Below are 16,079 nucleotides of genomic sequence, written 5' to 3'. Positions count from 1 at the left end.
ACCAGATGCCATGATCTTAGTTTTCTGAGTGTTGAGCTTTAAGCCAACTTTTTCACCCTCCTCTTTCACTTTCATCAAGAGGCTTTTTAGTTCCTCTTCACTTTCTGCCATAAGGGTGGTGTCATCTGCATATCTGAGGTTATTGCTATTTGTTCCAGCAATCTAGATTCCAGCTTGTGCTTCTTCCAGCCCCGCATTTCTCATGATGTACTCTGCATATAAGTTAAACAAGCAGGGTGCCCCATAGAGTCCCCTATACCAGTGTGGGCCTCAGATGAGCAGCATTAAATAACCTAGGAATTTGTAAGAAACATGGGTTTTTGAACCCTGACCCAGAGCTACTGTCTCAGAGTCTCTGAAGGGAGAGGCTCAGTAATCTGCATTCTAACAAGCACTTCTAATGCCTATTGAGGTTTGAGAACCACTGCCCTAGGCCTTGAAGCTCTTGGAAAACACTGCCCTGGGTGTAGCATGAAAGATGGCTTATTAATCCTTCCCCCTCAGGAATGGCATCCATTGCTTAGGGATTTGTGGTTGAATGGAGTGGACCTGACTTGGGAAATGTGTTGAATGGATAAGAGGATTTCTGGATTTATTAGGTTTGTAGGGAATCTCTATATGAACCACTGTGGGAACCAGAGAAACCTTTAGAGTTAGATTGAATAGAATGGCTCCAGTGAGGGAGGCGATTGAGCTATTTACAATCCCTGGTGTGCCGAGAGCAAGAGTGACAAAGTGAAGAGTTTGAGGGTGGTGGTTCACCCTGGTGTTGTAGGAGAACTTTTCAGCAACACTGACTAATTCCTCTTCTCTCTCCACCCGCTGCCCCTTTCCCATTTATCTTAAGGTCTCAGAGGTCAGATGAGGGGGTACAGAGTTTGAAAAAGTCCCCAAGGTAATTTTGATATGACATTAAAAAAAATCATTCAAGAGACAGGAAAGAAATGGTTCTTAAACTTATTCCACAGTGATTCTGTTCATGTTTCTAATAGATATGCAGCCTTTAATTCCGAATTAGTCTCTTTCCTAGACACTGCTTTAATAAATAGATGGTTAAAAATTCTGGAAAATATGGGTAAATCTATGGCTGATTCATGTTGATGTTTGGTAGAAGCCAATGCAATACTGTAAAGCAATTATCCTTCACTTAAAAAAATGTTTATGAAAAAACTGGAGATAACACAATGTTCTTTTTGAGGTAAACTTTATAGTGAATTTCGAACTGAAAATGTTCTTTCCAGCTATAAAATGTACTTTCAAACTCTGTTTCAATAAGCAAATATTTTAAACACCAAATCACTGAAAATCAATCTTGAGATTTGATTTTTTTAAATTTGGGGAATACAAGTACTCATATGCTCTTAAGCCTCTGTGAACTCTTAACTGTGTTTTATATCTAGAAGTGAGGAATTTCAAGAAATAACCTTTATGAGTTTTTCTAAATGGAAGATAAGTTAGGCATTTGAGCGCCTTTCTGAAGACAGGACCTTACAATTGCCCTCATATTGCTTTGAATACATTTAGAAGTAATCTGGACAAATCTTGCATCAAGAAATAACCCATATGGCTGGGTAGATATTTTATAATATCAGTTACAAGTCAGTATTATTTTGAAAGCCTCTCCCAAGAATTGTTACAGTGCTAATGAGAATTACTGTTCACTGTCTTTAAGTCACTTTAAGGGAGATCTCTAATTTCCTTAAAAAGTTCAAATTGTAGCATGATTTTAGGGACTCCATTTAGAATGCTTTTTTTTTTTTAATCCAAGAATTGAATAATATTTGAGATAATACTGAAATAATGAAACAATTTTCTGTCTTCTTAATTGAAGTATAGTTGACTTACAATATGTTATATCAGTTTTAGGCGTACAGCATAGCGGGGCTTCTCAAGTGGCTGTAGTGGTTAAGAACCTGCCTGTCAGTGCAGGAAGCGTAAGAGATATGAGTTCCATGCCTGGGTTGGGAAGGTTCCCTGGAGGAGGGCATGGCAACCCACTCCAGCGTTCTTGCCTGGAGAATCCCACGGACAGAAGAAACTGGCAGGCTATGATCCATAGGGTTGCAAAGAGTTGGACAGAACTGAAGTGACTTACATGAACACACGCACGTGCAGCAGAGTGATTCAGTATTTTTATACATTATGCTTCATTAAGTGCTGTTACAAGATAATGGCTGTAATCTCCTGTGCTGTACATGCGTCTCTATTGCTTGTCTGTTTTACACATGACTTTGTGTCTCTTAACCTCATGCCCTCACTCGCCCTTCCCTCCTCCCTCCTCTCTGGTAACCAGTACTTTGTTTTCAGTGTCTGTGAGTCTGTTTCTGTTTCCCTCTACACAGCTGTTTGTATTACTTTAAAAAATTCTACATATAAGTGATACCATACTGTATTTGTCAAATATATTTCACTAGGCATTATATTCTCTAGATCCATCTACATTGCTGCAGATGGCAGAGTTTCCTTCTTTTTTATGGCTGGGTGATACGCCATTGTGTGTGTGTGTGTGTATACACTACATCTGCTTTGTCCACTTATCTTTTTTGGGGGTTGCTTGTATGTCTTGGGTGTTTTAAGTAGTGCTGTTACAAATATTGGGGCTCATCTGTCTTTTCAAATTAATGTACTCATTTTTTTGTAGATATATTCCTAGGAGTGGAATTGCAGGCCAAATAGTAGTTCTATTTTTAGAATTTTGAGGAACTTCCATACTGTTTTCCATAGTGAATGCCCCAGTTTACATTTCTACCACCGGTGTACAAGGGTTCCTTTTTCTCCACATTTTCTCCAACATTTGTTATTTGTAGACTTTTTGATGAGAGACATTCTGATAGGTATGAGGTGATACCTCATTCTACAAGTCCACTTCATCCTGATTCCAAAACCAAAGACACTACAGAAATAAGAATACCAGACCAATACCTTGGATGAACCACTGATGCAGAAATTTTCAACAAAGTATTTGCAAAATGAATCCAACAATATATAAAAAGGATCATACACCATAATCAAGTTAAATTTATTCTAGGGATCTAAGGATGGTTCAACATTTGCAAATCAGTCAGGTATATCATATTAACAAAAGGAATAATAAAAATCACATGATTATCTCAGTAGATGCCGAAAAAGCACTTGACAAAATTTAGCATCTATTCATGCTAAAAAGCTTTCATTAAAGTGGGTATAGGGGGTACATATCTCAACATTATAAAGGCTATTTTTGACATATCCACAACATCATACTCAGTGGTGAAAAGCTGAAAGCTTTTCCTTTAAATTCAGAAACAGGACAAGGATGCTCACTCACATCACTTCTATTTAACATTATATTGGAAGTCTTAGCCACAGAAATCAGATAAGGAAAATAAAAGGCATCCAAATTGGGAAGGAAGAAGTAAACTGTCACTATTTGTAGATGACATGATGCTTCATATAGAAAAACCTAGTCTCCACAAAAAAACCATTGTAACTGGTAAATGAATTCAGCAAAGATGCAGGATACAAGATTAATAGGCAGAAATTTGTTGCTTTTCTATACACTAATAGTGAACTATCAGAAACAAAAATTTTAAAAAATCCTGTTTTAAATCACATCAAAAAGACTAAAATACCTTGGAATAAACTTAACCACAGAGGTGAACGACCTCCACTCTGAGAACTATAAAACACTGATGAAGGAAGTTGAAGATGATTGGAAGACATAGAAAAGATAGCCCATGCTCTTGTATTAGGAGAATTAATATTATTAAAGTGGCCATACTACTCAAAGCAATCCATAGATCTAATGTAATTTCTATCAAAATACCTATGACATTTTTCATAGAAGTTGAACAAATAATTCTAAAACTTGTGTGGAACTGCAAAAGACCCCTCATTGCCAAAGCAATCTTGAGAAAAAAATTATGAAGCTGGAGGTGTCACCCCCCTAGGCTTCAAACTGTATTATAAAGCTACATTAATCAAAACAGTGTGGTATTAGCCCAAAAACAAGACCTACAGATCAGTGGAACACAGAGCCTGAAATTAACCTATGCATCGGTGGTCAATTAATCTTCAGCAAAGGAGGCAAGAATGAGAAAAGATAATCTCCTCAGTAGGTGAGTCATAATTTCCCCCTCTTTCCTATTCTCTCTGTCTCTTCTTCCCTTGAGAGTTGCACCAGAGAGCTTGCCCTTCCTAGAAGCTGCTCTGCATCTTCATGTCTCCATGTGAATACTTGTTGTCCTCTCTCTGGCTAGAATTTTCTTATCTACTTTTTCACCTGTCCATTTCCCACTCACCTTCAAAAACTGACTCAGTTACCATTCTCCTTCTGTAGCTTTTGTTGACTTAACTTTTTGCGCTTTTCTAAGCATAATTGAGCCTACTTCTATTACAATACTTACTAAATTTTATTAGTTTGTTAATTGTAAATTTCATCTTTAATAGTCTATGAGAACTTGAGAACTAACTCAGGGATCTTGATTACTTTGGTTTGACTTATTATATCATTGCTACTTGCTAACTTTATGCCTTTGAGCAAATTACTTAAATACTCTGTCCCTTAGTTTTATTATCTATAAAATGGGGCTAATAATAATACCTTTCAAATGTTATTTGGTAAAATTAAGTGAGATAGTCGTTAGATGGTCTCAGATCGTGTTCTTCACATACTAAACATAAATGTTAAATATTTACTTTTATGACAGTTTCTTCAGCCTTTAACTGTCTACATAAAGAAGGCTTATCTTAATGTTTTCATTGCTTAAAATAATTTATGAGTCTATACAGAAAAACTTTATCATTTTAGTTAACTCATAACGTACATAGGAGAAGGAAATAGCAACCCACTCCAGTACTCTTGCCTGGAAAATCCCAGGGACAGAGGAGCCTGATGGGCTGCCATCTATGGGGTCGCACAGAGTCGGACACTAGTGAAGCAAGTTAGCAGCAGCAGCAGCATAGCGTACATGATACTTGTAAGGTTTTCTAATGTTTTATAACTTAAAATTTTTAAATTTATTAGTTTTTTATTTTAATTGAAGGATAAGTACTTTGCAATATTGTGGTGGTTTTTGCCATGCATCGATATGAATCAGCCATAGGTATACATGTGTCCTCTCCATTCTGAGCCCCCGTCCCACTTCCCTCTCTGCCCCATGCTTCCCAACTTAAATTTTATTGGAAGTTGGATTATTGTTTTGATTTTACATGTGTGTAAATTGTTCAAATTACTTATGCCAAGGTAAGTGATGAAGGAGCAAGTTAAGCCCCTTTTTCTCCTTTCCCCAGAAGTATTTGCTCTCTTTCTGGGGTTGGTTCGTGCCCTTGGAGTCTTCTAATGTGTCTCTTCTCCTCCCGCTGCAGGCCTTGTGCAGAATCACTCGCCACTCTCCTACTGCCTTCCAGAGTGTCATTGAGAAGGTGGGACTGACCTCGGTGATACACTCCCTGGCCTCTGCCGTCTGCAGGGTCCAGCAGTACATGTTGACCTTATTCAGTGCAATGCTGTCCTGTGGGGTTCATCTTCAGAGGCTCATCCAAGAAAAGGTGTGACCTATGATTCCACTTTAAAAATGGTTGTTTTCTCCTGCAATTTTAGTGGCTCCATAAGCAATATATCTCTGTAGAATTTATTTTTCATCTCAAGGGGGCCCTTTTGAATTTTGCCAAACCTCTGTACCACAGGCCATTCATCTGAAGATGTTAAAAGAGTCTTTTAGTGATTAAAATAGAAATCCGGTAAATGGCTCTGCCGACTTGCCCCATTTTAGTAATGAAACGTTAGAAAATTTATGAATCCTTCCTCCATGCTAATATTTTTCATGCCTCTTTGTCCTCAGCCCCCATCTCTCTTCCTATGTCCTTTGCCTGCCTTTTGGAGGGGTCCCTTTATATTCTCTGCTCACCCCGACTCGTTTTTATTCCTTTCCTTATCCTAATACTCTGCCAGCACACTGAACCTTCAGAGCACCCTTTCTCTTGTTTTTAACTTCGTCTCCTTCTAATCCTTTGATATTCCTGTACTTTATGTACTGTAGAGTCTGTAAGTGTTCAGTTCATATCACAAAACCACATGGCTCTAAAGAAGTCTCTGTTGTAACTGTCCTCACTATCTTCTCTAGAGGCCTGCTGAGGAGCGATCCCTGAGCCAGAAACGTTGGCATCACCTGTGAGCGTTTCAGACCCTCAGGCCCCTCCCTGACCTGCCAAATCAGAGCTGACATTTTAATGAGGTCTCTAGAGGGTTGGGTGGAAGGTTATGGTTGGAGAAGTCCTGCTCTTGAACATTAGTGTCCAGTGAGGTGTTAGCAGATGAAAGTCGTGGACCATGGCTACATACACACATTTGGAAAGCAGTGAGTCAGAGATATTTTCAGTTATACAACCTTTCCCAGTTTTTCAGTTGCTCAGGTGTATTATGAATCTTCCTAAGGGTAATGTAGTATGCAATGTTCTTTACACTTATTGGACCAATTATCTAACTTTTTCTGAGGGATAATAGCTGTCAAATTAGAGTGTTCTGAAACGTTCTCAGCAGGTAACACTGCTAAGAAATGTGGAGTGGGGCCACTTAAATATAATGTTTGCTGTGGTTCTTCTGCATAAAATGCAGTGTGTTAAGTTTGATTTTTTATAAAGCTAAAAATTTCTATAATTAATAATTGTCATGTTTACATAGTAAACTTGATTTTAAAAGTCAAAATAAAGAGCAAACCAGTTCTTGGCTTTTATTAGTCTGATTTCGATTCCGCTAAGAAATTTGAGCCTCACAGAAAGTATAGTTTGTGTATCTAATTTTTTGCTATTTAATTTACCAAGTCATTGAAGGTTGTTATCATTGTGTTAGAAAGATCACCATTTGCTGTGTAAATTGTGGTAAGAGAGTCTGAGGGTTTTGGCGGTTTATTTTTCTTCACACAGGCATGGATTGATTGAGTTTAAAACATGGTATTTCACAAAGGTAGTAAAATAATATGCATTAATTAAATGATTTTATATTTATTTTATGTTTAACTAATATTCCATGTATCTTAATGATTGAATAATTACCTGTGTTAATTGAAAAATAATCTTTTGAATTTAATTAGTATTGTTACTTAAATATTTTAAATTGTGGTAAAAACATAAAATTTGCTCTCTCAGCCATTCTTACGTGTAGTTAGTAGCGTTGTGTATTTGCATTGTTGTGAGACAGAGCTCCAGAACTCTGTCATCTTGTTAAACAGAAGCTCTGTATGAACTGTACATTTTGGGTGTTATGTTTTAGGACTCTGGGTTTTATTGAATCTACCGTTTCGGTGGGTCTCCTCTAACACTGAACTGGCAGAGGAAGGAGGGCGTTGCTTTGTTCCTCTCCTGTTGGTGTGGAAACCCACCACACCAGGGACTTCTGTGGACTTCTGTTGACACCCCAGGGACGTGGCAGAGCTCCTCCTTCCTGCTGGGCAGGGGTGGGAGCCCAAGCTTCCCACCACCTTCTCTGATGCCTTCCTGACTGGTGGGGGGAAGAGCTCCTCGTTGCTCTTCCACTGACACTGGTTGGATACAGGAGGGCGCCCTGTTCCTAAGCAGAAGTTGGCAAAGGTGGAGGCCTCCCACTAGCCTCTCATGATGCCATCTCAGCAGGAATGGGGAGAGGAGCATCTCTGCTGCTAATAAGGGTGGAGGTCTGAGCATCCCATCAGTATCTGTGCTGATACCATGGTTGGGACCAGGGGGGCTTGTTGTTGCTGGGTTGGGATGAAAGTCCCAGCTCTCCTTGTGGTCCTTTCTGTCTCCCCGGCAGGGAGGAGTGTTGGATGCCTTGTTACAATCACACGAGGGCGGGAGTCGAGGCTCCCCTCTTGCCCTTTGCTGAAGGGGCCATGGTTTTTTCATGGTGCTTGGCTGAAGTAAAGCAGCTGTCGTCTGAATGTTTTTGGTCTTTCCAGACTGTCCCTTTCCTGATCTTCTGGTTTGAGAGAGCCGATGTTTCCTTTGTATTTGTATGTGTGTGTGTATGTCTGATTGAGAGAGCTGATGTTTCCCATGTATTTGTGTGTGTGTGTGTGTGTGTGCACGTGCACATATGCTCTTGGTGTTTCTGGACTGCTGCATTATCCAGCACCCAGCATGGGATGTATGAGGCAGAGTGAAACCCCAGTAAACTCATTGACATGCTGATCTTCAGGTGCAGAGGCCTCTAACTGTTGTGCATCTTTTCTGTCTTGTCCTCTAGTCTTTAAAATGTATCTGTGTGTATTTAAATACGATGAATTGTCATTTAAAAGGTAAGGTTCTGTTTTTCATTAATTAAAACAATTTACCATCATATTGAACATTTATCATAGACTAGACACTTAATGACTTGTAACCCTGGGTTATTCTCAAATGAGACTTAGTGCCTTGAGTGATTTTGTCAAGTTCATGGAGGTTATAAATGCTAAAGCTGATGCTCAGGCCAGACAGTAAGCAAAGAAACAGAATAATTTCAGATAGTGTTAGTGCTCTGAAGAACATTGAGCAGGATGATGTTGATAAAATGTCTTGCAGGGGGATGTGTGCAGGGCGTGGAGCCAGACACCATTTGCTGGGGGGAGGGCAGGGGGAAGTCACGGAGTACCTCTCTGAGGAGGTGATATTCCAGCTGAGCCCTCAGTGACAAGAAAGAGTGCACTGTGTGACATGTGCAGGAAGGACTCTGTAGTTAGTTCAGCTTCCCTGAAATGTGAGAATTGCTGGAGAGACCCTGGGAGAGAAGAAAGAGCAGCAGTGCTATCCACAGTGAGCAGTGGGGAAGGGATGTAGAAAGAGGTAGGGAAATAGGAAGAAGATGCAGCTCATGTAGGGCGGTGATATTGGCCTTCCTGAGGGGTTTCGACACAGTGGCCGTAGTTTTATTTTTAGTTAAAGAAAAATACAAATATTTGCATTTAGGTGTGTGTTTTAGGGGTTATTATTGGTAATTGTGTTTTTTCCAGGCATTGGTTGTTAATAGGCTAGAATGAGTGGAAGAGGAAGAGACCCAGGAATAGATACCAGACTTACTACTTCCAGCTGGATATGGGAAGAAAGAACCACACCTGTCTATTTGGGGGACTGATGCCTATGTATTGTGGTAGATTTTTGTGTTGAAATTCAGCCCCAAAAGAGGCCCCTGCCATTCCTTTTAAGTGAGAGAAATTACTGTTTACTGCAGAAAATTTAGAAGAACCTAAAGAAGAAAACAAAATAGACTATAATCTCACTGCCCAGAGCTAATTACTGTTGCCATGTAGGTTTATCTCTTTTAGTCTTTGGTTCATATGTCTATGTATTTTATGCGCACATTTATAAAATTATGATTGAAATGTGTTGATTTATCATAGTTAGGCATATGTCTTTAAATATACCCTAAGAACATTTTAAAAATAAGTTTTCATTTTGTGGCATATGGTAATTGAACCCTTCTCCCACTGTTGAGCTATTTGCCTCTAACTTTGTGGTTTGTACTCGACCTGATGCAGTGAGCATCCTATTTCCATGTATCTTTGTGTCCACTGCTAATCAGTCACCACAGGTGTTACGCATACTTCGAAGCCTGTGCATAAATAATGCTAAATTATTCTCTAGAAAGGTAGATCATGAGAGTAATGTTTACTTGTAACATAACCAGCGGTCATTAAGACACATGCTATATTTATCTTACAATAAAACCTAGAATTTAGGATTACTTGATTAGCAGCATACTTTATGATTTATAGTTACTTGCAGTTTGTAGGGATTCCCAGGTGGCTCAGTGATAAAGAATCTGCCTGCCAATGCAGGAGATTCAGGTTCGATCCCTGAGTCGGGAAGATCCCCTGAAGGAGGAAATGGCTACCCACTCCAGTATTCTTGCCTGGAAAATTCTTTGGAGAGAGGAGCCTGGCAGGCTGCAGTCCATGGGGTCGCAAAGAGTCGGACATGACTGAACATGAACATGTGTGGTTTGTAATTAATCTCTCTGATTCTCCATTTGAAATATGTAATTGTAGCCATGTTTTCATGTTACACTAGATTCATTAGGTCATATTATTATTACCTTCTGAATAATGTTTATGTTCTTGAATGGACATTGATGTGTTCAAAGAATTAAACTTCATAGTATCGCCTGCATTAGCTACATGGGTATCATTGTCCTTAGACGATCATTATTTAGCAGCCATGTGCATCACAGTGCTTGGTTTATTTTTGTCATCATCTTCAGAAGGATCTGCTTGCCCATAAGGTGCTAAATGCAGAAGATTCCTTTATCAAAATGAGTGTGTGTTCTATACACTGTGGTGTGAAAGTGAGTGTTCACAGCCATGGTACAAGGGGACTCTTTTGTTACAAATATTCCGCAGATTCTAGTAATTAGAAAAATTGGGCAAAACAAAAAATGACAAAATGTTTTTCTACCCTGTTTTCAAAAAAGAGAAAAAGGACAAACGAAGCTCTTCATAGGATACTTTCAGAATCCTTGGTAGATGGTATTTTATATGTAATTCTTGCGTCATCACTAGATGTAAGGAATTGACAACCTTTTCACAGTTCAGATGCTTGGATGACTCTGGATGAGTAGCTTCTGGAAGGCATGACCAGGCATAAGAGAAAACCTTGTAAGTTAGATGTGAGCTTATTTACCAGTCTTGTGCCACATAAACTGATTTTTTGAATACCTGGTATACTTTCTACTTTTATTTTTTGGTGTCTTCCAAGCTCTTATGGCCTACAAATACTGAATCTTAAAGATTTGGGGCTGGAGGAGTTTGAGGGTACTGAAAACATTTTTCCTGATGATTTACCAGGGAGAGAGGTACTGGATGAAGTCATTGCAATTCTCCTTAATTATAGTATCTAGAAACTAAAAGTAGCTAATGTCACTTACATTTATTTGTACTAGGGTATGTTTATAACTTATGAATTTTAGGATGTAGTATTGAAAATCCAGGATATATGGAATATAGAGTACAGAGGAATAAAATAAAGTGCTTAATGTTCGCAAAATAATCTCATCAAAATTTTTGTATATACTTTTGAAATTGCTATTTATTGTGTGTTTATATGTGTATTAATATGTACACATACACAGACATTGACAGATTTCCTTTTCCCTATTGCCACATGCATGTGCTATTTTAAAATCTTTTTACAGAAATTAGATCAGTCTATTGAAATTAGATCAATTGTTTGTACTTTCCTATTCAGTGATGTTAGGAATGTGTGTGTAACTCAGTATAGCTCTTCAGCATTGTTTCTAAAGGGTTATAGTGGTCCATGATGTGAAGGTACCCCAGTGCTTTCCAGCAGTTCACTGCTGCACATTTTAGAATCCCCCCCTCCTTTGTTTTCTTTTTTTTTTTTTCAAGAGAGAGCATTCTTATAGCTAAATTCTTTTGCGTGGACTTCTGTAATTATTCCTTTAGGAGAAACTCAAGTAAAATTAAGCACTCTCTTAGCTGCTCCTCTGAAAGTCTGTCACCAAGGATTTTATATTCAGTATCTTGGGTGTTCTGTTACAGGGACCACAGGTAGATGTATTAGCATGGAAGAGTTCAGTTCCCATGAGCTCTTCCTGAAGAATCTGTCAGAGAATGACCTTCAGGCAACCGAGCAATGGCTGAATCAGCTAAGAAGACCAAGTAATGTGAATCAGGATGATTGTTTGATACTAGATGTCATTGCAGTTTTAGAATGGCAGACTCCTTTCTTTCCTTCCTTCCTTCCTTCCTTCTCCTCTCCTTCCCCCCTCCTTTCATGTACTTATCTATCTATATAAACACATGTGCATACATACATACATATGCATGTCTATAAATGCATCCAGGGAGAAGGGGGAAAGCATATGGAAATTGTAGTAAACTGGTGTACTGCTTTGTAAAAAAACAAAGTCACCCATGTGACTTAAAAAAATAAAAGCAGACATTAAAAATCCAGTGCCTCGTTCTTGATGTTAGAAAACTGAAAGTATATAAAACCTTGGGAACTCTACTTTGCTCTATTTCAATTAATTGAGCTTAGTACACTCACATCAACTTGCTTACACGTTATGTGGATTCAAACATCTGCCTCAGTGATGTATTTTTTTCCCGCGAGGTATGTGACCCTGAATGTGCTTCTTAGCTGCACAGTCAGTGATGCATACTTTGGCACTTTGTATGCTTTGGGGTCACTTAACAATTTCAACATTACTTTTTAAGAGTCATACCATGTTTCAAGGTGCATTTGCTCGTGCTCATTGGTAAGATGATTTCCTTCTGGGTGTTACTGCCTATGGATACCTTTATAATTTGTGCCTGACTTGTTAATTTTTTTTTTTCTGACTTGTTAATTTTAACAGGAGCTGGTGTCCATTTTTATTTCAGCAATCTAGTTTGACTGAAGCTGTTTCAGGTTTCAGAATTTGACCAAGTAGCACAGCAGTGATTAATAATAAACCAGAAGGTACAGATTGCTTATGATATTTGGAGGTACTATGGAAGATTACTATGAAATTTCATGCATATAAAACTTTGAAAAATCAGTAAGCCAGTCAGCTCAGGTTTTGTTTTATTTTGTTTGTTTCTCACAAAGTCACTAGGCATCCTGACTCAAAGGCTGCTCATTTAAAATATGGTAATTAGTTAATGCATATTAATAACATGAGTTTGTATTCACATTTTTCATCTGTCTACGTTAATAAATGTGTTGTGTAAGAGACGTTTCACTTAGATACTTGGCTAAACTTCTTTAAGGAAAGTGTAATCCAAAACCAATTTTAGTACGTTTTTCACTTCCATCAACATTAAATGGGAATACCATGTCAGCGTAGTCATTCACACACATAATTTCTCTCTCTTTTTTTTTTTTCCAAGGCTACTGTCTTTTGATGGCCAGGCTGTACTAAGTGATTTTTACCTATGACAGTTGATTGAAACAAATCAATTTTACCTCTGGAGATTTGCAGGAAATAAATAACTTTGACATTCTCTACATCACTGTGTGTGTGTTGTTTTTTTTTTTAATCTCATAATTTTGTCTTTATAATGTGTACTGGAGGAATTTTTATCCTTTTGCTTAATTTTGATCAAGATACCACTTTGTGATGTAAGCTTCATATCTTTCAACCAATTCCTCACATGGTGAACATTTCATAACATCATCTTTATGTTATGTAGATATGTCTGTTCTGAAATCACTGCCAAGAACCATTTGACTGTTGGACAGAAGCTCTTCAATCTGTGGTTTGGGCTATAGACCTCAACAGCTTCTGCTTTTTTTCCTCCACGTGTAAAATTTAGTTGTGTTGAGCCAAATGGTGAGATGAATTTAAATCAAAGCTGAATACATAGTGGATTGCAACCTACAGTGACCCGGGGTTATTTTGACTTTCTGAAGGTGGTTTTGATTATTCATCCTTGGCACTGGTCTTTGCCTGCAGCCTGTAATCTTGTTGTAAGATTAATACTGTTCTAGAAGTCTGGTGCACGTTGCTTAAGATTAACTGTGATGCCCTGGGCAGTTAGTTTTAGGGAGTCAGTCAGCACTGTTCATTTAGTTTTTCTGAAATGACAAGATGAGAATTTATTTGGGGCACAAGGTGCTTTTAGGTATAGATCCAAAATTAGAGTCTATAATATATTGCATCTTGTAAGGGACTGGGAATTATGGTGTTACAAACAAATCTTGTATACAATTTTTTATCTTTGTTATTTGCCATAGTTTTTCTAGTTTGTTTCCCTCAAAATCAAAAGCATTATTTTAGTTTTTCAAGATTGTTAGTAATGGCTGCATAACATTCCATCAATAAGACATAGAGTAGACCTCATCATGACTTCTTAGAGACATTTCTGTGTTTTAAAATTACAACTGTTGCTGTACAAAACTTTCATTGCACCTGGAAAAACTTCCTCTCTCACTGTATACTTAAGCTATATTTCACTTATCTCTTGCTGTGTAACTACTCAAAATGTAGTGGCTTAAACAAGACCAATAATTTATTTATCTCACCATTTGGTAATTTAGGCAAAGCTGGGAAAGACTTGAGAATAAACTTTCCAGAAGGCTCACTCAGATGACTGGCAAGCTGGTGTTTGCCATTCCCTGGGAACCCAACTGGGCTGTAGCTTGGGATCCTCAGTTACTTTCCACATAGGGCCCCTGAGGGCTAATACAGCTTCCTCACAGCATAGCAGCTGGGTTCCGAGAGAGAGTGTCTCAATAGAACCAGACAGGAGCCGCATGGCCTTTGCAAACCTGGCTTTGGAAATCGTGCAATGTCACTTCTGTGGCATCTTTTTCCTACTCCACCTGCCCTCCTCATATGCATCCTTACTGGGTATAATGTTGCTGCTCAGTCGTGTCTGACTCTTTGCGACCCCATGGACTGCAGCATGCCAGGCTTCCCTATCCTTCATTGTCTCCCGGAATTTGTTCAAATTCATGTCCATTGAGTTGGTGATGCTATCTAACCATCTCATCTGCTGCCCTCTTCTCCTTTTGACTTCCATCTTTCTCAGAATCTTATGATTTAACAAAATCCCTATTTTGGGATGCCAAGTTTGTTTGCTATTTTTGTCTATCTTATGAACAGTACTGCCATGAGCATTCTTGTACTTAAAGCTCTTTTGATCATCACTTTGTTACACTAAAATTCTTGAGATACAACAACTGGGTCAGAAGAAAATAACATTTTTTTTAAGGCTTTGGAGAAATGACAACTCACTTTCCTACCAGCTAGAGGAAAGACTAAACACTTAAACTTTCATTTTTTTTCTCAAGTATTTATTAATTCATCAGTCTGTCTGTCTAACTATTCACCTGCCTGTGCTGGGTCTTAGTTGTGGCATGTGGGATCTTCACTTGTGGCATGTAGACTTCTTAGTTGGGGCGTGTGAAAGCTAGTTCCCTAACCAGGGATTGAACCCAGACCCCCCGCATTGGGAGTGTGCGGTCCTAGCCACTGAACCACCAGGGAAGTCCCACAAAGCTGACATTTATTTAACATAGCTAATTTAGACCTTTTCAGATTTTGCAGTTGTCCCTATAATGTTCTTTGATGTGAAACAGAACTTCCAGATACTGAATTGCAATCAGATATCATGTCTCTCTAGTCTGCAGTAGTCTGAAACCGTTTTTCAGTACGTGGCTTATGGATGTTTTCATGGTTTTGCAGTTGTGCACGTGTATGTGTGAGAGTGGTGTCAGTGTGGGAAACAGTTTGTTGTTTTGATCTATGGACTGTACTGTATAAATTAGAACTGAGAGTTGACCGTGGGGAAATGGGCTTTCTGCTGTCAACTGGAAAGGTGAAAACAGGTCCATTACTCAAGGCCACCTTGGTGTTGATTCTGTTTTTCACCCCAGTTGATGAGTTAGTTTGATTATTTGGTTCAGAATCTAGGTGAGACTGATGGATTTGTTGTTGTTTAGTTGTTCAGTTGTGTCTGCCTGTTTGCAGTCCCATGGACTACAGCATACCAGGTTCTGTTCTTCACCATCTTGAGTTTGAGCTTGCTCAAACTCAAGTCCCTTGAGTCAGTGATGCCAGTGATGCCATCCAGTCATCTCATGCTCTGTCATCCCCTTTTCCTCGTGCCTTCAGTCTTTCCCAGAATGGGGGTCTTTTCCAATGAGGCAGCTCTTTGCATCAGATGCCCAAAGCACTGGAGCATCAGCCTCAGTCCTCCCAATGAGTATTCAGGGTTGATTTCCTTTAGGATTGACTGGTTTGATGTCCTTGCAGTTCAAGGGACTGCCATGCCCTGTAGGCATGCCGTGTAGGGCCACTCAAGATGGATGGGTCTTGGTGGAGAGTTCTGACAAAATGTGGTCCCCTGGAGAAGGGGATGGCAAACCACTTCAGCGTTCTTGCCTTCAGAACCTCATGAACAGTATGAAAAGGCAAAAAGACTGGTGCATAGATACAGATATATCTCCATTTTAAAATAGAGTCATGTACACGGCTGTGTAAGCGCTTCCTGCCTTCAAGTATAGCACCCAATATGAAAGCACTTTGGCAAAAATAAAAAAAAAATTGAGCTGCTTTCATCTACCTTGGACACACAGTGTCACTCATAGGTGCTTTCCTCTGCCAAGGACTCTCAGGAACTTAAAGTCCTGCTCTCCGTAACCAT

General features: G+C 39.0%; 1 protein-coding gene across 4 annotated transcripts in view; it reads left to right on the top strand.

Annotated features, from left to right (window-relative positions):
* ULK4 (unc-51 like kinase 4) overlaps nt 1-16,079 on the top strand; it is a 496,024-nt gene that overhangs the window by 104,963 nt on the left and 374,982 nt on the right. For 3 of the 4 annotated variants that reach the window (XR_010662955.1, XM_065933095.1, XM_065933096.1), the window contains one exon: nt 5,347-5,529. The exons of the other annotated variant lie outside the window; for it this stretch is intronic. Coding sequence is in view for 2 of the 3 variants with exons in the window: in XM_065933095.1 (XP_065789167.1) it covers nt 5,347-5,529 (183 nt within the window). In the remaining variant the exon portion in view is untranslated. The remainder of the gene's footprint in view (nt 1-5,346; nt 5,530-16,079) is intronic. 4 annotated transcript variants of the gene reach the window in all.

This window comes from Muntiacus reevesi, chromosome 4 (assembly GCF_963930625.1).
Source record: "Muntiacus reevesi chromosome 4, mMunRee1.1, whole genome shotgun sequence".
Taxonomy (NCBI): Eukaryota; Metazoa; Chordata; class Mammalia; order Artiodactyla; family Cervidae; genus Muntiacus; species Muntiacus reevesi.
This window is presented reverse-complemented; position numbering and strand designations above follow the sequence as displayed.